The sequence below is a fragment of the Tenrec ecaudatus genome, chromosome 10 (assembly GCF_050624435.1).
Source record: "Tenrec ecaudatus isolate mTenEca1 chromosome 10, mTenEca1.hap1, whole genome shotgun sequence".
Classification (NCBI taxonomy): Eukaryota; Metazoa; Chordata; class Mammalia; order Afrosoricida; family Tenrecidae; genus Tenrec; species Tenrec ecaudatus.
In genome coordinates this window covers 112,930,881-112,956,636 of record NC_134539.1, presented here as the reverse complement: position 1 = coordinate 112,956,636, position 25,756 = coordinate 112,930,881, and the positions used below count along the sequence as shown (strand labels likewise).

General features: G+C 55.0%; 1 protein-coding gene across 1 annotated transcript in view; it reads right to left on the bottom strand.

The window, feature by feature from the left end:
- SEZ6 (seizure related 6 homolog) overlaps nucleotides 1-22,088 on the bottom strand; it is a 44,009-nt gene extending 21,921 nt beyond the window's left edge. Inside the window, exon 1 of the mRNA XM_075559614.1 lies at nucleotides 22,022-22,088. Within this exon, the coding sequence (XP_075415729.1) occupies nucleotides 22,022-22,088 (67 nt within the window). The remainder of the gene's footprint in view (nucleotides 1-22,021) is intronic.
- Between the last annotated feature and the right edge of the window lie 3,668 nt (nucleotides 22,089-25,756).

Genomic DNA, 25,756 nt, shown 5'->3' with positions numbered 1-25,756 from the left:
GCTCTTCCCCTCCAGCACCAGAGACAGGCATAGCCAATCGACTTTTGCACTATTTTCTGCTCTCCTGATTCAGACTCAGAATCCTTTTCAACACAGGCAGCCATGCCTGCAACCTCCGGCTGACATGACAAATAAATATTTGTCATCATTAATGAGCTCAAAGGCCTATCTTACTGATGAGGAAACAGGCTGGAGAAAGGAAGTGATTTGCTCAAAGTAACATGGCCACTCCACTCGGTTTAGAAACTGAGATAAGAGCCTTAGCAAGTGACCCCCCCCCCACTAAAGTGCCTTTTATGCCAATTATTATAGGGCATTTCAAATTCATTTTCTGTTCTCAGCGCAACTATCGGCCATTAGCCTCAGTAAAATGCTTTACAGAGTCAAGGTTTTAATTGCGAGTTCCTCGTGGATGCGTGGCTTCTTTGTTGGAGCCCGCATGTCCTGCTTCCCTTATCTTCTAAGACAACCGTTTCTCGGGCTCTATCCTTGTCTGGGATTTGTCTAGAGCACCCCAAAGCCCAACTTCCATCGAGTCGATTTCCACTCAAAACAACCCTGAGGCTGCCCACCTTCAGGGGAGCAGAGAGTCTTGTCTTTCTCCCAAGGAGCAGCGGGGTGGGTTTGAAGTGCTGGCTGTGGGGTTAGCAGTCTAAGGCTTATCTGACAGCACCTCTGAGCCTTCTTTTCATAGCATCACCGTAAGTAGAATGGGAAGAGCCAGGCACATGTGGCTTTAAATCCCAGAGCCATCATTCTTGAGAAGATGCACACCTCGGGTAAATAGATTAAACTCTCAGAAGCTCAGCTTTCTCGTTTGTTTAAAGAAAATCAGCCTTAACTAAGATACACATTCCCTTCCCCACTCCGTGTGTCTCCCTGAGTTCCCTTAATCTTTCATTGGACATAGTCAGTTTCGAAGGCAGGAATAACAGATAACTATCAGGCATGCTACAACCCCCTCTCCTCCCCCCACCCCTCTACGATCTGTGGCAGACACTGATAATCGATCTTGGTTCTTTCTTGCTGAGGTCACAGGGGATTTCAGAACCCTCAGCACGGCTCTCCAGATAGCCACTACCAATAGATTACCTAGATAAGCCAAGGCGATGAAACCTGTTGGCTGTCTCAGGTCTGAGGTACAGATTGATCTGCTATTGAATACGGTGATTTACTCAACCGCAAAGCTTGAGAGATGATGCATATTCTACTTGTAGCTCACTGGGTTCCCTGGACCCTTAGCTGCCAGGAAAAGATGAGTGGATGCTGCTGGCTGTGGACTCGGCTCAGACAGAATCGTGCCGACTGAGAAGGCCGGGCAGATGCTCCCGATCCTCAGAGATCTCAAAATGGCTGCATGGGGACTTGAAGGGATGCTCAGCCAGGTGAAACAAACAGAATTCGTAAGGAGAAAGCGGTTCCGTTATCCGTCTAGTGGTGGGGCTGTCATTCCACGGGCTCACACCCACCCCGTGGATTGGCAGGCAGGAGGACGTGGCAGATGGCCTACATTCTGTTCAGGAGACCATGGCAGCTCTGATGTGTCAGACAAATGGGCGGAGGGAGGAAGCCGAGGTGGGAGGCGGATGCAGGTCAGAGGGCTCTATTCTTCTGGGTCAGCCAGGCCAGGGGGCCCCTGAGCTCTGAGAAATCAGAGCCTCCGTTTCTTGAGATGCTCCCAGAAGCAGCCCATGTGTGCCCTGGCATATGGGTCTCGCCAGGCATCTAATGGGCACTGTGTTGTGGCGAAACCCAGACTCCCAGGTGCAGATGGTCTACGAGTGGCCTAGGTCTTTCGGGTGAGTCAGAGGCAGAGGGTGACATGCCAGGACAGGGCCCACCCCCCACATGCCACAGGGTCTTTGCCAAATGAGCAGAGACTCCTTGTGGGCGGCGCTCTTCTGGCCACAGCCTTTGACCCTCCTGCAGTTGTGCAGGAGCCCTGGTGACGAAGTGGTTGGGTGTTGTGCTGCGATCTGCAAGGTCAGCAGTTCTAAACCGCCAGTTGCACCTCGGGAGAAACAAGGGGCTCTCCACTCCCGTAAAGAGTACCAATCTTGGAGACTCACAGGGACGGTTCTACCCTGTCCTATAGGGTCGCTCTGAGTTAACATTGACTCGATGGTACTGAGTTTTGTTTTGGGTTGTGTGTTGCTCATGTGTGCCTTTCCTGGGTTGGCCCTGGCTCCCAGGGCAGGCACCTGTGGGGCTGTTCATTGGGAGAATGGACAGGGTTCCTCTGTCTTGGGAAATGACCACAGCGGGCACAACCCCTCCCTCGGCGGCTGCCAGGTGGGTGCTGGGCAATGGAGCGAGGCTAATGGGCACCTCCCGTCACTGTCGATTGCACTGATTGTGTTATCTGGGGGGACTGAGCACTTGGTTAAATGGGATGGAGATAGCATATCAAACGAGCAAATTGATTCCACAATCAGCTGCCACTTGGTCCCAGCGGGTGCCACCTACTGTCAGCGAGGGTAAGATAATCTCTGGTAGACAAGCTGTTTCAGGGGCGAGGGCATGTCCAGACACCGTGGTGGACTCCAGGAGGCTCTTGGGGGCTGTGGCCGGGAGGCGATAGGCCTTCTCCCCACCTGGGCTGATTGAATTCAGGAGCACAGGGGCTGGACAAGGGGTGGGGCCCCTGCCCACTGCACCTCCTTGGGTACTCCTGGTCCTGTCTGTTGCCCCCCCCCATCTCCCCGAGCTGCGGATGTGATGCAAGGGATAGTGGAAGAGGTGTTGGGGACCCAGTCTCACCAGGCACCTACTGTGTGCAGACATCGAGTCAGGCCTTTCACACAACTTATAGTGTCTCATCCACACTGCAACTCTGAGGAGCCCTGGTGGCATAGTGGTTACGTGTTGGGTGGCTAACTGCAAGGTCAGCAGCTTGAAACCCCCAGCCACTCCTTGGGAGAGAAACAGCGGGCTTTTTACTCTCAGAAGCCCTCAGGGGCAATTCGGCATGGACTGGATGGCAGTGAGCTTTGAGTGAGCAACTCTGAGGAGTCTTGGCGGTGCTTTTTGGTCAACATTGGGCTGCTAACCTCAAGACCCAAGGTCCGCTGTTCAAACCCACCAGCCACTCCTTGGGGAAAAGAGGAGACTGGTTGGTCCTGAAAGGATTAAAGCCCAGGAATCCATGTTGAGGCTCACTCTGAGTTCCAGTGGACTCAGTAGCAGCGGGCGTTTGGGTTTTTGTTTTCCTTTTCCACCTGTGTGAGATGAGAACTTTTGTCCCACTTTACAAAGAAACTGAAGCCCTCGAGCTGAGAGGTGAAGGGATTTGCCCAAGTTCCCACAGTGGTGGAGTCGAGATTGGAATCTGTATACCTATCCAAGTCTCAAGCCTTTCCCCAGAACCAGGCTGCCTGTCAGGAGGAAGAGCCCAGAGCTAATCCCACTGATGAAATCACTGTGGGCAGTCAGGGGAACAAAAGCCCAGAGGGAGGAGTGGACTTGTTCGTGGTCTCCTGAAGACTGCTGAGGAGGAGCTGGGACTATCGCCCAGGCCACAGGCTCCCAGGTTCCCAAACTCCGGCTTCTTTTAGGACCTAGGTTGAGTGTGAGCTTCCCTGAACCTCCAGCAGAACCCTCCCCCCGCATGAGGCAGATCTGAGTCTGAGACCCAAACCAGAGACCCAGCTCCACAGCTCCGGTGCAGGGCCTGAGTTCCAGTGTGACCTCTGCCACTGTGAGTTCCCTCTGGGGCTTTCTCCCCTGTAAAGTGGGCACTGCGAGGGTTTTTTGTTTTTGAGGCTGGCCAGGCCTCTGGAGGGTGGGGGCAGGGACTGGCCTGGGATCATGGTCCCTGTTGGGTGGTGGCCTGTGTGACTCTGAGCATGTCAATTCACGTCTCTGACCCAAAGCTTCGTCGCCCTTAAAATGGGGATCCTACTGTACCACCTATGCGAAGGGTAGGCTAGGTACTGAGCTAACCTCAAGGTCAGGGGTTCAAGCCCACTCGCCACTCTGAGCGAGAAAGATGAGTCTCAGAAAGCCGATGTAGGTCACTAGAGTCCAAATGAACTTGGTGGCAGTGAGTTTGTTTTGTTCTGTTTTGGGGGAAGCACAGAGCAGCCACCTTCATGGGCCTGCATGTCCCCAGGGGAGAGGGCTGTGGTCACAGAAAGACAGCCCCAGGGGCTCCCCTGGGTGCCAGGCAGAGGGACACTCCCCCACCCCCAGGCTGTTCCTTGATCCCCTCCCCTCCCACAGAGCTGGGAGCTACCTCTCCCACGCCACCCAGTTTGAGGAAAAACCCCTCTCCTGCCCTCTACTACCACCCCCTTCACTGTAGAAGCCTAGAATTTCCCGGCAGCCCCCAGCCCTGGCGTGGCCTGCCAGGCTTGGGCCCTCCCCCCGCATTAGCTCTTAAGCTATGCAAATAGACATCGGAGGGAGCCCTGTTTAAAGTATTTAGACGAAATGAAACAAGGCTTTCATCGGCACTAATGAGCCATTCAGGATGCCTCCCCGGTGGATTCACTCCCGCTCCGCCTCCTGGCCCCTGCTGTCCCCCTCCCAGCCTTCCCCACCCAAGCCCCAGCAGGGGCTCCCCTGGGAGGGCCACCTATCTCGCAGCCCGCCCCCCCAGCCTGTTGGAACCCAGCTGGGTGAAGCTAGAGAAGAGAGCTCAGGCCCCCCACTTGCTCCAGCCATGAAGGGAGATGGGAGCCCAGCCTGTGTGTGGAGGAAGCAACGCTCTTCTTCACCCTCATTTAGAGCAGGGGAGGGAGCCTAGGGTCAACGTGCTGTGGGGTTGGAGTTGGGACTGGTTTGTGTGAAGGCGAAGGCTGAGGATAAAGGTGTTTAGGTGAGGTGACCATGGCTAGACTCTGATACCACGGGGGTCACCTGTCTGTCCCCAGAGGCATTGTTGTTTCTGCAGGTGCTTCTGCCGCAGACAGCCGGAAAGTCTCAAGTTCTAGCCCTGAATCTGGACCTCACTAGCTGGGCAACCTGGGCATGGGACTGGCCCATGTGGGCACCCTGTTGCCTCATCCATGGGTAGGATCCACCCTGGGGTTGGGGAGGCTACATGGAGAGACTGATTAGTGTCCCCATCTGCTAGCACCGCCTGGCATTCTGTGAAGACAGAAAGAGCCACAGGCCACTCTGGCAGCCCCTCTGGAGGGGCCAGGCATTCTTCACCCAGGGCCCAAGCTGGGGGCCCCTCTGTGCCTGGCACGGAGTGGGTGGGAAGGAAAGGGGGGCCCAAAGTTTGGAGGTACACCTCTCACCTTGGCAGCTCTCCCTCTTGGTTTGTGGTGGAAGCTCAGCAGGTAGGACCCGCAGGGGTCCTGTGGGCAGGGATCCCACCCATGGGGGCTCCAGAGGTTAAGCTGGCCAGCCCTGGGAGAATGAGATTTTAATGGGATCCATTTATTATCCCATAAAAGTTAATGAGTTTATTCTGGAGGTTCCCTGGCCCCTTTCAAGTTTTAATAGGGGATTAGTGAGGGCTTGGCCCCTGCACACTCCCATTACCCCAGAGTCCCAAGGGAAGGGAAGGAGGCCGTGGGAGTGAGCGCCCCTGGTCCGTGCTGGGGGGGAGAAGGGGGAGCCTGAGCTAGGTCTCCACAGCGACAGTTCCACTGGACCCGGCCCTGTTCTGTGTTGTGGGGACCCTAGGCATTGTAGACCCTTCCTGTTCTCCTTGAGACTGAAATCACCCTCCCCCGCGAGGTCTCCGCCTGAGCCCTGTGCCTGCTGCTCTTGCCTCCTTGTATTAGCAGGGAAGACACACAACCTCCAGACAACAGGTGGGGAAACTGAGGTCCGGACCCGGGAGGGAGCTTTTCCAAGGTGGCCCTGAAGGGACAACCAGTGTCCTGTTTCCTGTGGCCAGGAGTCTGATGGGGTGGGGAGGGCAGGGTAATAGGTCTTCTCTCAACCTCCCTTCACTTTGGGGAGGCTTGGGTCATTGTCCCCAGAGATCAAGACACTGAGGCCCAGAGTAAGTAACTTGTCTCCGAGTTACTTGTCTCCGAGTCAGTGAGAGGCAGAGTCCATGGTAGAACCCAGAGCCGAGTACTTCCCCAGCTCAGCTCTACCCATTCTGCTCAAGGTCTCTCAGATGAGGCCACTCATGTCCCTGCCACGCGGCCGCCATTCTCCAAGGGACTCTTGCTGGTAGTCCTGTAGAAGGAGGTCCTGGCCAAGTCCGGGGGGTAGGGCAGCTGTGGGGTTAGACACAGGGACACACTCAAAAGAGCCTTCTCACTGCCAGATGGGGGCTGCTCCCTTCTGCCTTTGCCCACCTGGCTCCTCCCTCCCTTCCCAAAGTACCTCCTCAGCTCTTTGTCTCTCCCAGTTCTCCCAGTCCTCAAGGCCCAGCTCCTCTCCTTTCTCCAGGGAGCTGTCCTGCCTGGCCCAGTGGGCAGCACCAGCTTGCAATACAATGCCTGTGGGGCAGTGATCCAGCATTAGGCATCCTCTCTGCCCACAAATATTGACCGCCGGTGCTAGGCAAAATGTTTCCAAGTCAGCAGTCAGAGGGCCTGTGTACTTGGAAGACTCCTTGCTCCCCAAAGCCCCTGGCCCTTCGCCAGGCGGGGTGGGCAGGGATGAGTCTTCAGGGAGAAGATGCAGCCAGCCCTTGGCAATGCCCCAGCACAACCTCAAAGGCAATCAATGGGGAGAGTCTGGTGATACAAGTTGGTGGGTTCCCCCGGTCCCACTCCCCTCTCGTCCCTTCCCACTGACCACCCCTCACTACTCTCTTTTTCCTGGCCAGCCCTGGCAGTCCAGTCACATCTGGCCTGCAGATCTGAATGAGGTTGCTTCTTCTGGGCCACGTTCCAACCTCCATATCTGAGCCTTTATGAGCATCTCATGCCTCCCCCACGTGCCCAGGAAAACACTGAGTGTCGGAGGAAGGGGCCTTCCAAGCCATGCCCCCAGGGACAGTGAACTCACTGCCTCCTAGATGAGTGGGGGTGGTAACTCTGGGTCTCCAAGGTTGGGGGTCTTCTTGTTCGTATAGAGGAGTAGACCCACTCATCCTGGGCCTGCCCTCGGGGTGTGCTAGATCCCTCTCTCAAGTCCCTTCCCTAGCCTGAGCCACCATGTGCTCAATGGAGAAAGTTTGGAAGCCCCTGCCTTGCAGGAGCCCCTGAGCCATGAAGGACTGTGGATGAGAATTTTGAACTATTGTCTACCATGCACTTGACACATGCCTGGCACCACTCAAGGCGCTGAATCTGAGTGAACTCACATATTTCCCACGATAGGTCCCTGGTTGGCACAAATGGTTTGCACTGAGCTACCCACAAAAAGGTTGGCAGTTCAAATCCCCCTGGCAGCACTGCGGAAGAAAGGCCTGGTGTCCTATTTCTGTGATGTCAGAACAAAACCAAAGCAAATTACAGTCGTTGAATACTGGATGGCACACAGCCCTGCCCTGACACACATTTGGTTGCCATGAATTGGAATCGACTCAAAAGATTGGTTTACTCCCCACTGTACCCTATGAGGTGGGGATTTTAATCATTTTATTTGATAGACAGGAAACGGGAGACAGTGAGATGCAGTTACCCAAGGCTATGATTCAAACCCAGCTGGCTTAGCTCTGAAGCTGCTTAGCTCTGTTTCTAGCGAGAGAAATGGCCTACGCCCGCGCGTCTCATACGTGGCTAGTGAGCACTTGCAATGTCTAGTGAGACTGAGAAATTGAAAGTGTAATTTTATGTTAATTAATTTAAACTTAAACAGCCACATGTGGTTCATGATACCGTAACGAACACGACAGCTCCCGAGCCTGATTTCTCAAACAATGGCATTTACCTCTCTGAAGACGGAAAATGGGGCCTGAGTGGGCATTGGGCTGCTAACGGGCAGGTCCGCAGTTCAAACCCACCAGCTGCTCCTCGGAAGAAAGATGAGGCTTTCTGCTCCCCTAAAGACTTACAGCCTCGAAAACCCACCGGGGAAGTTCCACCCTGTCCTGTGAGTAGACATCCATTCCCTGGCCCTGGGTTGGGGCTTGTCGGGTGGGTTAAAGGACTTCGGTGTATTAGGAAATGGGCTTCCAACTTCAAGGCCGGAGGCTCAAAGCCACCAGCTGCTCCACAGGAGAAGGTGGCAATATGCTTCTGTGTAGATTAAAAACCAAACCCACTGATCGACAGTGACCTCACAGGGCACAGCAGAAATGCTCCTCAGGGCTTCAGAGACGGCAAATCTTTATGGGAGCACACGGACTCTTCTTTCTGCAGAGGATCACCTGTTAGGTTTGAACTGCTGTCATTGAAGTTAGCAGCCCAGTGCTTAACCCACTGTGCCACTGGGGGCCCTTCTCTGTAAAGATTACAGCCTTGGGGATTCTATGGGGCTGTTCTATTCCGTCCGATTAGGATCATTATGAATTGGAATTGCCTTGATGGCAGTGGGCTTTTCTGAAGGGGGAGAAACAAGTCTTGGCTGCCTGCCCCCAAGGTTGGAGGTTCACGTATGCCCAGAGGTGCCTTAGAAGAAAGGCCTGGAGAGAGAATTCTGAAGAGTCAGCTGCTGAATAGCCTATGGAGCTTGATTTCTTCTGACAGACATGACATCACCACAAGTCCAAGTCGACTTGACAGCAATTGGATGAAGGGCAGGAACGCCTCCTTATCTGGAAACAAGTGAAGACGGGGTAGCAGGGACCCCTCCCCTCCTTTGAGCCTGGGAAGACTGGGGTTTGGGTTGGGCTAGGAGAGAGGACAGGAGGTCCTGGGACTTGTTGGGGTTTGCACAAAACCCAGAGAGGAGAGCTGGGCTGTCAGCCCCTCACTGAGTGTCTTCATCCCTAGTTTGGCCCGACACTGGGTCTTAGAAGGTGGGTGTTTGATGGGCCACTTTGAGAGCTTGGGCAGAGCCAGCTGAAGAGGACTGTAGACAGGTGCAGGGCAGGCACAAGCGCCAGTGATTGGGCCGAGGCTGGAGCCAGAGTGTGTGAAGACTCCCTCCCCAGAGAAGCTCTCGTGACTTCCCCCTGCCATGTTGTTCAGTCTGCGCCCTGTGGGCAGGGAGGGTACCCACGTGACTCAGTAACCTTCTGAGCCAGCATGCACCTCCTCCCAGAGCGGCCACCCTCAGTGTAGCTCAACACGCTTCAGGCGAAGACACGGGCCGAGGGGCAAAGGAAATCGTCCTGGTTCATGCAGAAGGCACCCGGCCACTGAGGCGTTTAACCCGGATCTGTCTGCTCCTCAGCCTGGGCTCAAAATTTCTACTGCCTCGTGTTGCTATTTGTGCGTGCGTGTGTGCACACGCGCCGAGAGTATGTGTTTGGGTCTGCAGGTGTGTGTGGGTCTGTGCGTGTGTGTGCAGACATGCACACAGCCGTAAGACATCACCATTTGTACTTGCTAACAGATGCTACCTGCGCTCAGAACCTGGCTTCTCACAGACCTTGAGTCCAGGAAACCGAGGCTCCTAAGAGAAGGGGTGCGTGTCTCCCGAGGTGGCTGCTGTGCCCCCTTCCCAGGGCATCGACCCGGGACAGCCCCTTGGGCTGGGAGATGGGGCAGGGGGATGCAGTGGGTTGCTTCTCAGGGTCATGGCTCTCTTCTCCCCACTGCCCTCTCCCCTGAGGCTGTGACCAGGGGTCCGGGGTAAGAGGTAGCTCCCGGCTCGCAGCCACGTTCTCCGCTTTCCAATTTAAAATCTAATATGGTCTCTCCACTGCAGAGCTGGGGGCTGGCGAGGTGATTAATGAGGCCTCTGCCACAGCGTCACCTGCTGCGTGCTCCACCTTCCCCTGCGGCCCTGGGTTCTTTCTCCTGCCTGCTGGCTGGCCTCAAGACCCTAGGGGGACCTGGCCTGGGCTGGCTGTTCCACTGTTATGGGGCAGTACAGGTGGACTGCGGGGTCTGGAGCAGGGTTCGAGGCAGAGGAAGGGGTGGCTTTAGAGTTGGGGGACAGTAGAGTTGATCTGAGCCCCCATGGGCAAGCTGGAAAGGACAGGGTGAGAAGTAGGGGCACCCTTTATGGTACCCTTACCTTAATGATGCCAGCTGCCAGTAGTGTGGTCGGAACAGGGTCTAGGTAGGGACAGAGATGGGGTGCTGGAATCCACCTTCCCTCCCTCGGGGCATCTCTGTTCATCATTCTAGGCCCCTCAGTTCCTTCTCCTGCCTGCTATGTTAGGGAGCTACCTGCTGGGGCCAATGTGAAAGGGTAGAGTGGGTGGCTAAAGGGATAGGATTCTAAGCTATGAGCTCAGGCCAGCGCCCACCCCCAACCCTCACCCCAACACCAGCCCACTTCTTCCACCAACACCCCTGGCAGCATGGGCTGTATTTCTCTGCATGGGCTGCAGAGGCAGAACCTGCATCTCCCTGGAGCCACCCCCAGGTCCAGCCCAGCCTAACCTCACCCTGTGGTGGCAGCAGGTGCCTGGGGTGGTTCGAAGAGAAGGAGTCACCATAGCCAACCCCATCCTCTGCTCCAGGGCCTGGCCCCAGACACCTCTCAGACAATCACTGAGGCCAGCAAGGCAGGGCCATTGATGCCAGGACCCCAAGAGCAGGTATTCTCCTGTGTCCCAGACCAGCACCCCTAAAGCCAACATCCCTGAGGCTACTCCCAGGCCCTATGGCCCCCTGTAATCTCAACTCCTAACCCAGTGACCCCGAGCTTGTGTGGGCTTCAGTTGGGAGGAGGGCTCTGGGTAGCAGGGTTAAGCCATCGTCCCACATTGGTGAACTTTGCCCTGGGGCTACCTCGGTCAGCGGGTTCTCCAAGGGGGTGGATTAGGGGGGATGGATTAAGAGAGATGGCTGGGGTTTGGAGGGTCCTTAGCCCAGATGCCTGGGCTACTCTGACCTTGAATGCTGGGATGGGCTCTGCCCACCTCCTCCTGGAAATCATCGGGGAGTCTATTTCTAGGTGAAAGCTGAGCAGTTCTCCAAGGCCTTCTCAGAGTTAGATCTCCCAGTTAGCGGGGGCATGACCTTGGGTTTGCCCTGCCCTCTCTGGGCTGGGTTGGTGTTCCCATACTTCGAGAAAGTTATTGAATATGGGCCCCTTTATCAATGACCAATGCTGGATGGGCAGGGGTGAAAGTGTGGGAGCAGACAGGGTGGGGCACAGGCACACTAGACCTTACATCTCTCATTTCCTGCTCCATCTCATCTGCGCGTTGGAAGACCGCTTTGTGTGTGTGTGTGTGTGTGTGTGTGTGTGCACGCGCGTGTGTGCGCACATGCTTGGTAGGAATGAGGGATGGAGACACAAGAAGAGGGAATTAGTAAGGGGATTCAGAAAATTCATGGAAACATGGAAAGGGAAGATAATGTGTTTTCCATGAGCTTTTAGAAGCCCCCTCCTCGGTATTTCGGAGCTGCAGTGTGCCAGGCCCCAAGCTCGGCCCCCACTCACCCAGTCTAATTCTTCCTCTCAACCCCGTGCAGAAAGACAGAGGCTCTTAGAGCTGATGCGACTGTGGAAGTGATCTCCCTTGGGGACTGACACACAGACAACACAGAAACCAGAGCTCCCAACTCCAGGCAGGTACCCCTCTGAGAGGCCAGACCCACTCCCTGCTCACACCCTCTCCCAGCCTCTGTTCCAAGGGCAGTGGTGGGGTCAGAAGGAGGAGCACCATGGGGTCTACTGGGGGGCTTTAGGGAAGCCCTTCCTGGAAGCTCAAAGGTAGATACAGAGGTCCCAGGGTGGGGAACACCACCCCTAGACACCACCTAGACACCAGGAGCCCCTCCCTTCCCCTTTCAGCTTCTATGGCATGGGGGTGACCTAGGAGCTCTGACCTAACTTCCAAATGGCCCAGGAGAGGAGTTGTGGACCTGGGCCCTCCACCACCCCACCGATGCCAGATGCTGGGGACTTGTGGGGGCAGGGCCAGTCAGGGTCTTTTCTTCAAAGCCAGGGCAAGTCAGATGGAGCTTAGCCTGACCCCTACCTGGGCCCTGGGTCTGTGACCCAGTTCTCCCAGCCTATGAGTTCTTGTGAGGCTCAGGGGGAGCGATTTCTCCGCTTCCACCCAGTCTGTGCGGCCCCTGGGACTTGGCCTGTCCCCTCCACTTTTCCTGGCAAGCCTAAGTGGGGGGGGGGAAGGGAGGGGTGCAGAGCTGCTAAAAATAGCAGCAGCAGCAGCTTCAGCTAGAGTCTCCTTGAGGGGTCAGTGGAGCCCAAGATTAGGGGAAGAAAAGTGGGGGCGGGAGCTTGGGGAAAGGGAGAGACCAGCCCAAGCTGGGACTTGCTGAGCCTACATCTGGGCCCGGCCTGGAGGATGCCGGGATAGAGAGACATCCAAGGACAGACGTGCAGAGCTATGCAGGGGCATGTGGACAGAGAGACACCCAGGACAGATGCACCCAGCCATGGATCCCCGAATCCCAGACAGCCTCCAAGCTCCCGGGTCTCTGCCTTGCCCTAACCTTGCCTTGACCTCCAGGGGCCTCTGGAAGCTGGTGTGTGGCCAACTGGAGTTGAGAAAGGCTTTGTCCTGCCCCTTCCCCTGTCTCTCTGCTTGAGACCCAGGACCTGGGAGGATCAGGGGGCCACCAGAGGCAACATCAGGGATGGGGGTGGGGGCAGGAATCTGATTTAGGGCACCAACCAGGTGACTGAGGTCTCAGTAGCACTCCCATCCCCCAACCCTTCCAAGCCTGAGCTAGGAGGCAGAGAGAGGGGAGGAGGGCAGGAGGAGGGCCAGGCCTGGGGGTGGGCAGGAGAGTCTAGTGAGCATTTTCAGGAATCTCTCTCATGTTGGGTCCTCCATTGACACTGACCTTATCCCCCCACCCCCACCCCCACCCCACCCCCACATTTCTTCTCAGAAAAACTCCAAATTTACTGTCATTGAGTAGATTCTGACTCAGAGTGACCCTGTAGGACAGGTAGTAGGGTTTCATGACAGGCGGGGGGCTTCCATTTGCTGAGGCTGGTGGTTCGGGCCAGAAGCACATGTCTTGGGGTTGGGTGTTGGAGTCTAAGCCAATGCCCATCAAAACCCCAAGAGGAGGGGCTGTGAGGCCCCCAGAACCTCAAACATTGGCCTCTGCACTACTAACCTCCCCTTCCTGGACTGCCTGCTACCTCCATTCCTTCGCTGCTTTAGCAGTCCCACCCCAGGGCTCCTCTGGCATCGGCTGGAGCCCCCCCATGACTGCCTGACCACTCAGCCCATCGGAGAGCTTCTGGTTCATCTCCACTCACGACCTGCTCTGCTCACCTCAATTCCGAAGCTGTTCCTTGAAAGAGGTGAGGCGAGGCGGCACCAGGCATCCAGGAGGGAGGCCCAGGGAGGCGACACACATGATCCAAGGTCACTCTACCAACAAGAACCCCGGCGGGGTCCTGGCTTCCTGACCAGCATGCCTGAGTCTATTCTTGCTTCGGGGTTACCTCTTCCCCCTGAGAGAAAGTTGTCCCCTCACCCCCCACAGCCTGATACATCTCTCAGGTCCTGGGGCTCCCTGGGCACCTGCTGGCTGGTGGGACCCAGGTCAGACACTCAGCAGGTGGTTGCCTGGGGGACAAAGAGCTGGTGCTCAGCTGCTGGCCTTGGAGGGAGAGAGGGAGGGAGGGACTGAAGCTGTGTGTGTGTGTGTGTGTGTGTGTGTGTGTGTGTGTGTGTAAAGATCTGGGTTAGGAGGTGGAGGGCAGGGTTTGCTGCTGTGCCTTTAACAAGGACCCAACCTCCAAAGAGGAATAAAACCCCATGCAAATGAGCCTCTGAGGGAGGGGGCTCTCTCACCGGGCTTGCAGTGGTGCCCTCCTAGCCCAGGGACCTGCCAGAGGGAGGGTTCTGAACTTGGAGAGAGGAGCTAGTGGGGATGAGAGGGAAGAGGCTGGGGTTGAAGCCAGGAGGTCAGGATTCCTGCTGGGGGTGTCACTGGGGACCCCCTGCGTGGGTTCTGCAGTGCAGGAGGAGGAGCCCTGCACCTCCGCTGCCTCGTTGGGGTTATGAGGACTCAGGATGGCATTTCAAGAAGGAAACATGGTTGAGCAGAAAATGCAGGGGCTGGACCAGAAGAGGCATGCATGGGGTCTACAACTCACCCTGCATCCTCACCTGGTCTCCCGCGTCCCCTTGGCCATGGCTGCTCAGTCCCTGCTCACCTCCTGGCAGAGCCCCTTTTTTCTGCTGGGCCTGGCCAGGGACTCCCTTCCCCTCCCCTCCCCTGGCCAGCCTGCTTCCCAGCAAACTGCAGACTCTGCAGGCTGAGCCAGGGACTGTTGTTGGAGAAGCAGCAGGTTTGTTTGCTCCAGAGCCCGCCGAGAAATCTCAACAATCAATGGGTAACAACACTGCCGGTGGCTGCCGCATCGACCCTCCTCTCCCAGGGCTGGAGGCTGGAGGCTGGAGACTGGAGGCTGGAGGCTGGGAGGCAGGTGGAGAGAAGCTTGGCACTCAGCCCTCCTTTGGAGCTGTGGGCAAGCCTGAGCGGTCTCACCTGGGAGCTGGGTCCTGGTGAAGGTTGGGAGATAGAGAGGGATAACCCGGGATGCCAGGACAGGAGTGACTGTTCCTCTCAGTCACCAAGGTCTCCAGAGGGCGAGAGAATAGAGTACAGACACCAATCTCTGGGCTAAGTAAGACTCCAGCGAGGGGAGCTCACCTGGCTTTCAGCCACTAAGTGCTGGGCAAGATCAAATGTCCCCAGCATCCGATTGAGGGTAGACATCAGGGGGATAAATAGCCACCATTATTGGAAACGAGTGCTTGAGGAAAGTTAGGAGCATTTGTGGTTGACAACATGGACTTGAACTTGGATTATAAAAATGCGGAGAGCTTTTGTCTCACAGAGGTGATATAATAGCTAAATAAACTAATGTATATAATGCGCTTAGTATGTCTGGTGCATAGTTGGTACCTCGTAAATATTTGGAATGATTGTTGCTGTTATTATTTTTATTTGAATAGTGATGCTCTCCTGGGTCCCCATCTTTCTGTACTGAAGTTCTGCCCCTGAGGCTGGGGGCATGGATGGTGTTGCCCCCAAATGTATGGTAAATCCTAACATCTATGTCCATGGTGGTTATAATACCCTTTGGGAAAGGGTTGTCTTTATAATGTTACTGAGGCAGAATTTGTGCTGTGGGTGTCTTGAGTTGATCTCTTTGGAGATACAAAAGAAATGAAACAAAAATTAGCAAGCCGAAATGATGGACGAGAGATATCAAGCCACGTGAAGATCTCCCAGAAATAAAAGCCAAAAGAGACAAAGACCTTCCTCTAGAATTGTCAGACAGAGCCTTCCCTTGGCGCTAGTACCCGGGATGTGGACTTCTAGCTTCCTTCCCTGGGAGAAATTAGTGTTTGATAAAGCCATCTCCTTATGGCTTCTCTGTTACAGCAGCACTAAGACAGGACATGACACCATCAAGAAATAGGGGGCTGCTCTAAATACCTACAGTTCGGAAGTGGTTTTGGAATTGGCTTGGGGGGTGGGTAGAGATGAAGAGTTTTAAGGTGCCGTTTTGGATTGAATTATGTACATCAACTTGGCTAGACCAGGATTCTCAGTATTATGTAATTGTCCATTTTGTGATCTCATGTGATTATCCTGGGCTATAAATCCTAACCTCTGTCAGGCTGCATATTGAGTCGATCTCTTTTGAGATATACAAGAATTTAAAGAGCTGGAAGAGCTCAGAGGGACCTCAGAAACACCAGCGAAGAGAAACTGGTGGTGGATCTGATCCTTTGGACATAGGGTCCCTGAGCTGAGGACCTTCTGGACCCAGGAGGAAATTTGATGCCAAGGTACCTAGAGCTCTCTAAGGGACACCAAGCCCACAGATACTGAAGAGACAGGGACTTTCTCTTAGAACCAGCAGTGAGGGAAAGCCTTCGCCCAGAGCTGCCATCCGAATTTTGGACTTCTAGCCTCCTGAATGGAGAGGATAAATGTCTGCATGCTGGCCCACAAACAAACAAACAAACAAAGGCATCCACTTGTGCTATTTCTGTCATCGTAGCACTAGATAACCAAGATAGGTGCCTAATAGTAAAAGCCAAGATTGCATTGGATGGACTATTGGTAGAATTATGGACATCAAAGGCAATTCTGGTAAGGGCTAGGTAAGAAGTGAGGGTAGTTATTGTTTTAGAGAATTCATCTGTTGCTAGAAATGTGTATGTTAAATGTGCCTTTGATGAAGCTTTAACAGGAGATGACAAACATGATTGGACAACAACGGGGGCAGGGAGATGCCTTTTATGCAGTGGCAAAGGACTTGTCTGAATTATAGTTAAATTGTCCATGGAAGGTAGAACCTATACAGGATGAACTTGGGTATCTCATTGACGAAATTGATAAGTAAGATATTAAAATGGTTTCTCCTAAAAATAAATAAATAAAATTACAAGTTAAGACACATTCCTTTAATTTAAAGGAAAAAATGGTTTCTCCTTGCTCTTTATAGTGAAATGCAAGAGGAAAGAGATGGGCTTAAAATTAACTGTGGAGGATGAAAATGGAAGTTAAAGATTTGGAAAATTCTGTTGTACAAACCAAAGGTGTATGTTTCAGAAAGCTCACCAAGGACATGGCTACAGATGCTTTTGCTAAAGAGATGGAGCTTGTGGGTGATGGACCTACGCAACCATTTAGACTGAGGGGACGGAGGGAGAAAGAATTAAAAGAGAGAACATTGTTGGATTGGAATCCTATGGGCAGGAAAGTGACCAAAGGTGCTTCCAATAAAAGAATAGGGCCATCCCTGGAGCAATTCCCGAGACCACACAATTCCTGGGAGGAACACAGGAAGCAGGGCCTGATCCATTTTAAAGGGTGGGGTCAGGGCCTCTTGGATCTCAAAGGACAGGGCCAGAGTTCTGGGTCATGGGCTGCCAGGAAGGGTGCCAGGGGGGTAAAGCCATTTCCAAAAGCAGAGGGAAGGGGCTGCCATGCTCAAGGGGCAGAAAAAAATGAAGCCTGCAGGAGCCTGGGGGCGCGGGGGATGAGGTCACCACTCAGATGAACTAGGAGAATGGGGCCCCATCCCAGAGGGCCCAGAAGGTGGAGCTGAACCCCACGGCCAAGAGACATTCACCAGAAATCCAGAAAGAGGGGCCTACAACCAGCATCTATGTGCAGGCTGGGGCCGCGGCCCCGGTGGGCTCGCAGAAGAGAGGGTTCTCTCCAAACTGAGAGCTAATTGAAATCACCCTGCTGGGTTTTGGACTTGCTTGGGGCCCATGATTCCTTCTTTCCATCAAATTTTTCGCATTTGGACTGGAAATGCTCACCTCATGCCTATTGCACCACTGGACGTTGGAAACCAAACACTCGTAAATACAAGTCTCACATTTTCACAGATGAAGGAGGAATTTGGCCACAGGATGGGATGGACCGCAAATCTCACCTTAGAGATGATTCAGAAGATGAGATTTGGGACTTGGAGTTGATGTAAGTAAGCCTTTAGGGATGATGGGGTCAATGTGTAGTCAGTGGCATTGCTAGGGGTAGTGTCTTCCGATGCAGTAACTTGTGGGGATCCCCTCTCAGAGCAGACCATACAGAATCCTTAGTCATGTGTATTATTAAATGTAATCTTAGAATCATATGGGATAAATACTCAAATAACTATAAATTGCTTATATATAGTTAGGTTATGCAAGTACTGAAACCAAAATTGTAAATTCTCTCCACACTGAACTACAACATTATTAGTTACAACATTAGCAACCGAGTGGAAGTCTTTTCTAATTGTTCTCCTTTTCCTTTAATTAGTATTTAATTCTCGGAAAAAAAGTTATTGATAGAGCTTCGCCAATACTACTTACCACAATATTGTAGCTAAAACAACAGGAAATCAGGGACTATGAAAACACTGAGAGCGACTCAAACAACACGGGTGATTGGAAGCAGCATTGTAACTGGGTGTGATCCACAACTCTGACCTGAGCTCATTAGAAAGGTCAAAAAAATTAACAAAGAATCTTAGCCTTGTAGGTATATTAATACATGTAAACTGGGCTCACAAAAATATTTATTTAAAAATAATAAATTTCTGCTAAAACACTGCACAAAAATGATGTAGACAGTCATTTTGGCATCTCCCCCTCTGACTGTCACCTGTGTCACCATCCTGTAACCTGGTGATGTTGCTGTGTGTCTTGTATGTGCCAAGGACATGAAATTAAGGGGGAATTTGGAAATTAACATTTCCAAATGATGAAATGTTAGAGATTGATTTGTGTGCCCCAAAATTTGTGTTGTAAATCTTAACCTTGGTGCATATATATATATATACATATATATACATATATATATGTGTATATATATTTCCCCCACTCCATCCCCCCCAACCCGTGCCTATAATCTATCTATATATTTTTCCCCCACTCCATCCCCCCCAACCCGTGCCTATAATCTATCTATATATTTTTCCCCCACTCCATCCCCCCCAACCCGTGCCTATAATCTATCTATATATTTTTCCCCCTCGGTACCTTCATTTATAATCCCATTTGGGATGGGATCGCCTTTGTTATGGTAATGAGGCAGGATCCCTGTAGCGTGGGTCTTGAGTCAACCTCTTTTGAGATTTTAATGGAGATTAAATGCAAAACTAGCTAGCAAGCAGAGACGGGCAAGCCTTGTGAAGATCTCCCAGGAGCAAAAGCAAGGAGCCTAGGACCTTCCTTCAGGGAGGGCAGAGAGCAAGCCTTCCCCTGGAGCTGACCTTCCCTGCAGCTGACCCTCCCTGCAGCTGACCTTCCCCAGAACTGGCACCATGACTTGGAGGTTTTAGCCTCCGAAACGGAGAGAAGGCATTCTGATGGTTAAAGCCATCTACTAGTGGTAGCTCTGATAGAGCAGCGCTCTGTAAAGACGACGTCGGCTGGGAGAGGCACAGGGGTGATTGGAGTAGGCGTTCTACTTACTGACTGGGAAACCCACACACACAGCGAGGACGCTCATGCTCTCTGAAAGCCAGTTTCCCCATCTGTGAAGGGGGGTCATTCGTTTCTTGGGTCCGAGTGTTAACTAGAAGAGGCACGTGGAAGGCTGTGTAGGGAATCCCTGAGTAACCTAAGCCAGGCCCTCACACCTCAGTATCTATTGGTGGAAGGAGTCGAGGAATGGGTGCGTGGGGGAATGGCTGTACCCCAGGGCTTGCTTTCTGAGGACTTTGTCAAGGGTTTGTGGAACTGTCATGATCCTGGTTGGCTCCCAAGCTCCTGCCTCTCCATTCAAGGGCAGACTATGCTCGGAGCTGCTGCCAAGGTTCCATGTTGTTCCCTCCAAGCTGGATCGGGGTGAGTCCGACGTTGCGATGAGGGGGCTATGCAGCCCAATAAAATGGGGCTTCCTGCCCACTGACCTCTGCCCCCAGTCATTAAGTTCATATAAGACACCTCAGTCAGTTGAGGTCCCAGGTGAGGAGCCAGGAAGCCTGGGATCTGAGCTTTTCTCTGCTACTGGCTCCCTGTGCAACATTCATGAATTTATTCAACATGCACTTAATGTGGACATGTGCTAGGCAATGTGCCACTGGGACACCAGCAGCAGTGGCCTTGCGGGTGGTTTGGGAGAAGCTTCGGTACTCAGACTGGCCATCAGTACCCCACCCCCAAGCCACCTCACGCTGCCGGCATGACAGCTTAATTTGTGGAAGGAAAAAAACTAAGTAAAGGCTATAATTTACAGTTGGGATAATTGGCCAACCGTTAGGAAAGGGGAAAAATCCTAACATACAATCTATGTAAAAATAGTGTGCTTGAAACGCAAGCGGAGCTTTAAGATGCAGTTCCAGCTGCCGTGAGCCCATCTTCCTATTTCACCCAGCCAGCTCAGTCTCAACTTCTCCCAAATAGGAGTCAGTTAGGAGCTGGCCCAAGATTTAGGGGTAAACCAGGCAGACACGGTGCCCTCTGTCCTTAGTTCAGCTTTGCTGGGGGCGGGGGCCAGGGTGGGGGAGCACAGCAGACAACCATCAGGTGTATAGGAGAGTCCCTGGTTCAGGCTGGAGGCCAGGAGAAGTCACACAGCAGGTGCCCCACAAATCGGAGCTGAAGAAGTGCCTAGCTAAGCTGAGAGCTGAAGCAAAGACCATCCAGGACAGGAAAGAATTTCAGGCAGAGGGAAGGACAAAAGCCCAGAGGCTGTTGAGAACACTGCTTGTTTGGGGAACTGAAGCAGGAATCCTATTGGTTGCGCTGGGTGGGTTTAATCCTGGACCTGCTGCTTCCCTGCTGGAATTGCAGACTCAAGTCTGGAAAGGGCCTGGGAGACCTCTTAATGCCTGCTTCCCACCTCCCAACTGCTGCCCAGGGCTGGCAGCTTGGGTCCCCTAGGAGCCTCATGCACATAGATCCTGGCATTCCTTCCTGGAGGACAGGCAAGGTAAGTAGGCACCCAGAGTGACAAGCCTTGTAAGTTCCTGATGTTCTCCTAGGCTTGGCGACAATGGCTTTGGTGCAGTCTTACACTGAACGTTCCAGAAGGTGGAGGACCAGAGGCCAGGGGCTTGTCTGAGACCCCACGGGGATGCCTGAGCTTCTGTCTGACCTAAAAACACCCCTGCGTACAGGCCTTCTCTCTGCACTCTTTGCTCATTTGGGGTGGTGGTGGAAGTGGGGCACAAACCCTGTATGACAGCTTTGCCCATGTGAGGGCGCAGCATACCTGAGCTGCACTGGGTGGTTGGGGCCACAGTGAAACTGTTAATTGTTAGATGCTTGGCTCATAGAGACCCCATGGGACTGTGTGAACAGCCCGCGTGGGGTTTTTCTATTTTGGCAGAGAGCTGTACAGGAGTAGAGCAGCGCCAGGTCATTCTACAGAGCTGTTGGGTAGGCTGGAACTGCCAACCTTTTGGTTAGATCCTGAGTCCTTAATTGTGGTGTTACCAGAGCTCTTCTGGTGAGACTAGGAGGGGCTTAAGGAAGCAGGCTTTTTGATTTGCCCCCACACTCAGGCAGATATGGGAGGAGGATGGCAGGGAGAAGCTTAATTTCTAATTAAGCCCAGTTTCCAATTAAGCCCAGTCTCTTCTGTGTCTCCTGAGCCCCATTTAGCACCCCAAGGGGTCCCCAAGGCATTTTAAGCTGCTGCCCTGCTGAGGAGGCCCGGGACCACAGCCAGGGCCTGCCAAATGTGATGGGCTTAGGACTGTGGGGGTCCTTAGACAACGGAGCCCCCCTGCACCTCATCCTTATTGCAGATTCTGGGTCATCACCCCCACCCCCCCCAGCTTTCAGAAGCCCTGGAGCCTCCTGTCTGTATCTTAACATCTGGGACTCTGAGGGGAACCCAGCATTCTTCCGTGGGCCTTTTCCCAGTTCCCACTTCCTAAGGCAAAGTGCCAGGCTGAGGGGACAGGAGATAGGATCTGGTGTTGGCTTTGGCGGTCCCCAGACTCAGGAAGGTGCCTGTCAGAATCCTGCACTGACAGACAAAAGCATTCCCTTCTCAGGGAAACAGCCATTGCCATTTTAGGTTGAGGCAGCCTGGATTTGTTAACCCCTGCAGTACTGAGGGTCCTGGAAGCTAAGCTCTCCAACCTTTTCTCTCCTTCTTCCTTCGGGACTCCCCACCCAGACACCCTTCCCAGGTCCTGGCAGAGTGAGTAGACCCTCTTCCCTTTTCCCAGCACACACTCCAACGGAGCTCAGAGAGGGAGAGCAGTAGTCCAAGGTCACACAGCCAAGGAGGCCATCTCTGCCTGCCTCTGGAGACCCCGTGGCAACTCAGCGGCCCCCCCCACCCCCCGCTGCTTCCACCTTCTCAAGCTCCCCAGGCCACATTCACACATGCAGAGTTTAATTAACTTTATTGATATTCAGAAATTAGGAGAATGACTAAAGGTAATTGCTCATTAAAAATCATTACACTGACACAGCAGGCACAGGCAGGCACAATACACCCCCTCCCACCCTGTTTCTAGAGCCCCTCCTGGCCTGGAGGGGGGTGGGCAAAGGCTCTTGTGTGTGGGGGGGTGGGGATGGGGGGATTACCAGGCAGCCCACAATGCCCCTTGCACCAGAGGCAGCTGGGAACTAAAGGGACTATCCAGTGGGGTCAGGCCAGATCTAGCACAGTCTGTTTCGGACCTTGCAGCTTCTGCTGCCTGTAGCTTTTGGGTCTGCTGGGCTGCATCCAGTTGCCAGCATCCTTCATTTTGTGGGGGCTTGCCTCAGGACCCCGCTGTGAGGGCTCAGGGCCCACAGTGTGACTCCAGGCTTGCCTTCATGAGGCTGAGGCCCACAGAAACTGCGAGATGCCAAATGGTGCTTTGAAACCCCTCTGGGGGATTTGCCCCAGCTCAAAGTCTTGCCCCCGGCCCCCGTGGGACCTCTTTCTCTCCTTGGAGCTCATCTTCAGGAAGTACACTCCTGACCCATGAGCCCTTGGGAAGGTGGCCCTGTGGGCACTGGAGAAGTCCAAGTCCTGGTTGGTCGGGAAGGGAATGTGGCCAGAGACATACAGGGCAGGGCGGGGGTGGGGGGTGGGGGTGGGGAGGGAGAAGAACCAAATGAACTTGCACACCAACCCTCCAGGAGTCTGTGTCAGACTCAGTCCAGCAGTGCCCTGAGCTTCCTGTCAGGGTTTCTGCACCACGCACTGGGGGCCTCGCACACCCATCACACACAGGGTTCACTGCTGAGCACTGACCCAACACCCAGACCTCCTGAAGTGCAGACACACTTGGAGGACTGCTAGTATAAACACACAGGCCCTGATCACACTCACACTCAGACCCACACACGGGCCACCTGAGTGCAAACACACACACAGGACCTGCCCCCAGGCGAGCTGTCCAGCCGGAACCAGAATCCTTTGGACAGCTGAGCTGGGAGACTAGCTTCTTGCTCCCCCTCCCCTCATCCCCACAGATGGGGCTTTGCAGGATCGTACTACTCCCCTTGCCCTCCTCCCCACCAGTAGCACACCAGAAGGTGAGTTCTCTGCACACCCTGAATTCCAGTGTCGGCAGCTAGGGGCCAGGGTGAGGACACTGGGCAGCGTGGGCATCTAGCTCGAGGCTCAGAGAAGAAAGAAAACCGCCGTTTAGGCCCGCGCCCCCACCCCCACCGGCTCCCAGTCCTGATGCCCTGCCTGCCGGTCTGGAAGGATCCTGTGAGGAGGTTAGAAACTCCCATCTCCGGCTTCTCTACACCAGGTGCTAAAAACCATATGGCAAGGGACCAAGGATCTGGTCCCAACTCCAAGAGCAGTCTAGGCGACCCCCACCAACCACCTGGCTGTGGCGAGAGGAGACCGACCGGTGGGTGTGCAGCTTTGACCAGAGCTTAGTTGGCGTCCGCAGGACTATCGGAACCCTTCCTCCCGCCCCTGCCCCACCCCCGCCGCCCTCTCCTACAGCCGCTGGCTGCCCTCTCCAAGGCAAAGCGTCCCTTGACCGGGGGTGAAGAAGTTGAGGCCAGACTTCGAGTAGACTCTTGGGGGCCGTGGGGTGTAGGAGGGGGCCGGAAGACTTCGGGGCACGTGCGGGATCCGTGGGAGAGTGGGTTCAGGGAAAGGGCTTGGGGAGGGCGAATGCCCGTGTGGGACCTCGAGGCAATCGCAGCCAAGGGGGGTGACCGCTGGGAGCCCGGTGGTGGCCATACCAGCCCCTGGCCCCCGACTTTCTAGAATTGCGTCCTAAGCTGGAAGTCCTATGTGGCAGCGCCAAGGCGCAGGGCCCCGAACGACGTTCCGAACCCAAGCCGGGTCCGACCGCCATCCCGCCGCCCCGTCCCTCCGCAGCGAGGGCGCGAGAGGCCCCCAAAGGAGCGTCAAAGTCGAGCGAAGTTTGGCGGGCGGCAGGGTAGGCGGGAGCGCCGGCTGCCCGCCCGATGGTCCCGACTCCTGGCCCCGCGGACCCCCCGCCCCCGCAGCCACCAGCTCCCGCGGCCCCGACGCTTGGAGGGCGGCAAGGTACCGCGGGTGAGCGCGCGAGTGTGTGCCGGAGGGGGTGGCGTGATGAATTGCAGCAGAGAAATCCCATTAGATCCGGCGAGATGATTAAAGGCCAGGTCTCGGCCGGGCGCGAATGGCGGGAGCCACGGCCGCTTCCCGCCCGGCCGCCCGCCCGCGCCCCACCCGGCTTGGCCGGCGAGGGGGCAGCGTGGCCGGAGGGGAGCGGTGCCGGGCTGGGCGACCGGACGCGCGGAGCTGGGCGCCGGGACAGCCCCCCGCCCCCCAGCACTGCCCCTGCCCCCCGCCCGGGGGAGCCGCCCCCGCCCCAGACCGGCCGCCGGGGTCCCTTACCGTGAGCCACGAGTGCCAGCAGCGAGGGCAGGAGCAGCAGGGCTGCCGGGCGCATGGTGCCGGCTGTGGCCGCGCCCCGGGCCGGGGGCCGCGGCGGGAGGGCTGGGGACACGGCCGACTGCGGGCGCGCGGGCAGAGGCGAGGCCGGCCGGGGAAAGCGAGCGGGGCCGCCGCCGCCGCCCGCGCCAGGCAGAATCAGCACCACGGCCAGCGCCTGGCGTCGGCGCCCGGGCTCGGCGCGCGGGGCTGGGGGCGGGGGCGCGGGAGGAACGGCTTACCGTAAAGTCTCAAGCAAAGGCGCAGAGAGCCAGCGGCAAGAGCACGGCTCCCCGCGCCGCCCGCCACCGGCTCCGGGGAGGGACGGCCCTACTAAGGTGGGCGCCTAGCCCTCGCCCCTCTTCGCTGCCTGCACGCAGCCAAGCCTGCCACCCTCTCCCCCATGAGCAGCCTGCCCAAAGACGTGGGGTTCTTAACTGATTCCCATGAAGGTTCGGGTGGAGTCCAGCAAGCCCCTCCCCACTTCTTCCCACCCCATCCTGGCACCAGAGGGCAAGAAGGGTGACCTGGGACGACGCCTGCGAGTGAGGTGGCTGATGAGGCCCGCGGTGCCCCTGTGGCATCTATGTCCTGGGCTGATAATGAAGACGGCTTTTGAGCGTAACAAAGGACAATAAATTATTACTTTGTGCTCAATAAAATGCCAGGGCTTCAGGCAGCTGCATCAGCAGCAAACTGCTCCCAGAGAAGCTTAATTATCCTGATATTATAGTTAAAAGCCAGCGGCACTCGTGTCCTGGGGAGGCTTCATTTGTCAGGAGGCAACTTGGGTCAAGCTGCGGGCTGCAGAAGGTGGGGTCCTGGGTCCCCACGCGGCTGTGGCTCTCTAAGGACTCTGCGTGGGCCCGTCTGAAGGCCAAGCTAGACCACCACAACGTGAGTCATTCGGGGCAGACACTCATGCGTCTCAGCTCAGGTTCCTGAAACGGAGTGAAAAAAATGGAACCAGCAGTGGGGAGCTGGTATCTGGGCAGCTGTTTTAGACAGAGGCTTCAAGAAGTTTCTTCTGGGTAGCTGGGAGGCACTGCTATGGGAGTGCATGGGAAAAGCCAGTGTCCAGGGAAATGCTTGGATGGAGGAACCCCAGAGCAGCAAGGTGGGCTTGCCCAGTGGTGCTATCCCCAAGCCTGATGGTTTAGCCCCAGGGGCGATGGCTCTGTGGACACATTGGGACATAAAGCGGTGGGGGGGGGGTGATTACTCTCTGTGCAGGAAGCGGAGGGCTGAACTTCCGTGGCCTTGCAGAAAAGGAGAGCTCTGCGCTTGGTTCTTTTCGCATGAACCTGGCTCCTTCTCAGAGCTTCCAGAACCCAATCATTGTCCAATGCCTTACAAGCCCCATCCTGGAAGTAGGTGGCAAGACTTTTACCCCGGTCTCATTCCTCAGAAAATCTTACGGCCCTTCCGACCCCACAGCTGTGCTCATTGGATTCTCTTCAGACCCTTTTTCTGTGGGCTCTGGGGAGCCCCCTCCACTTCTGTAAAGAATCCCAGGCAGCAGGCAGGTGGCGTGTGGA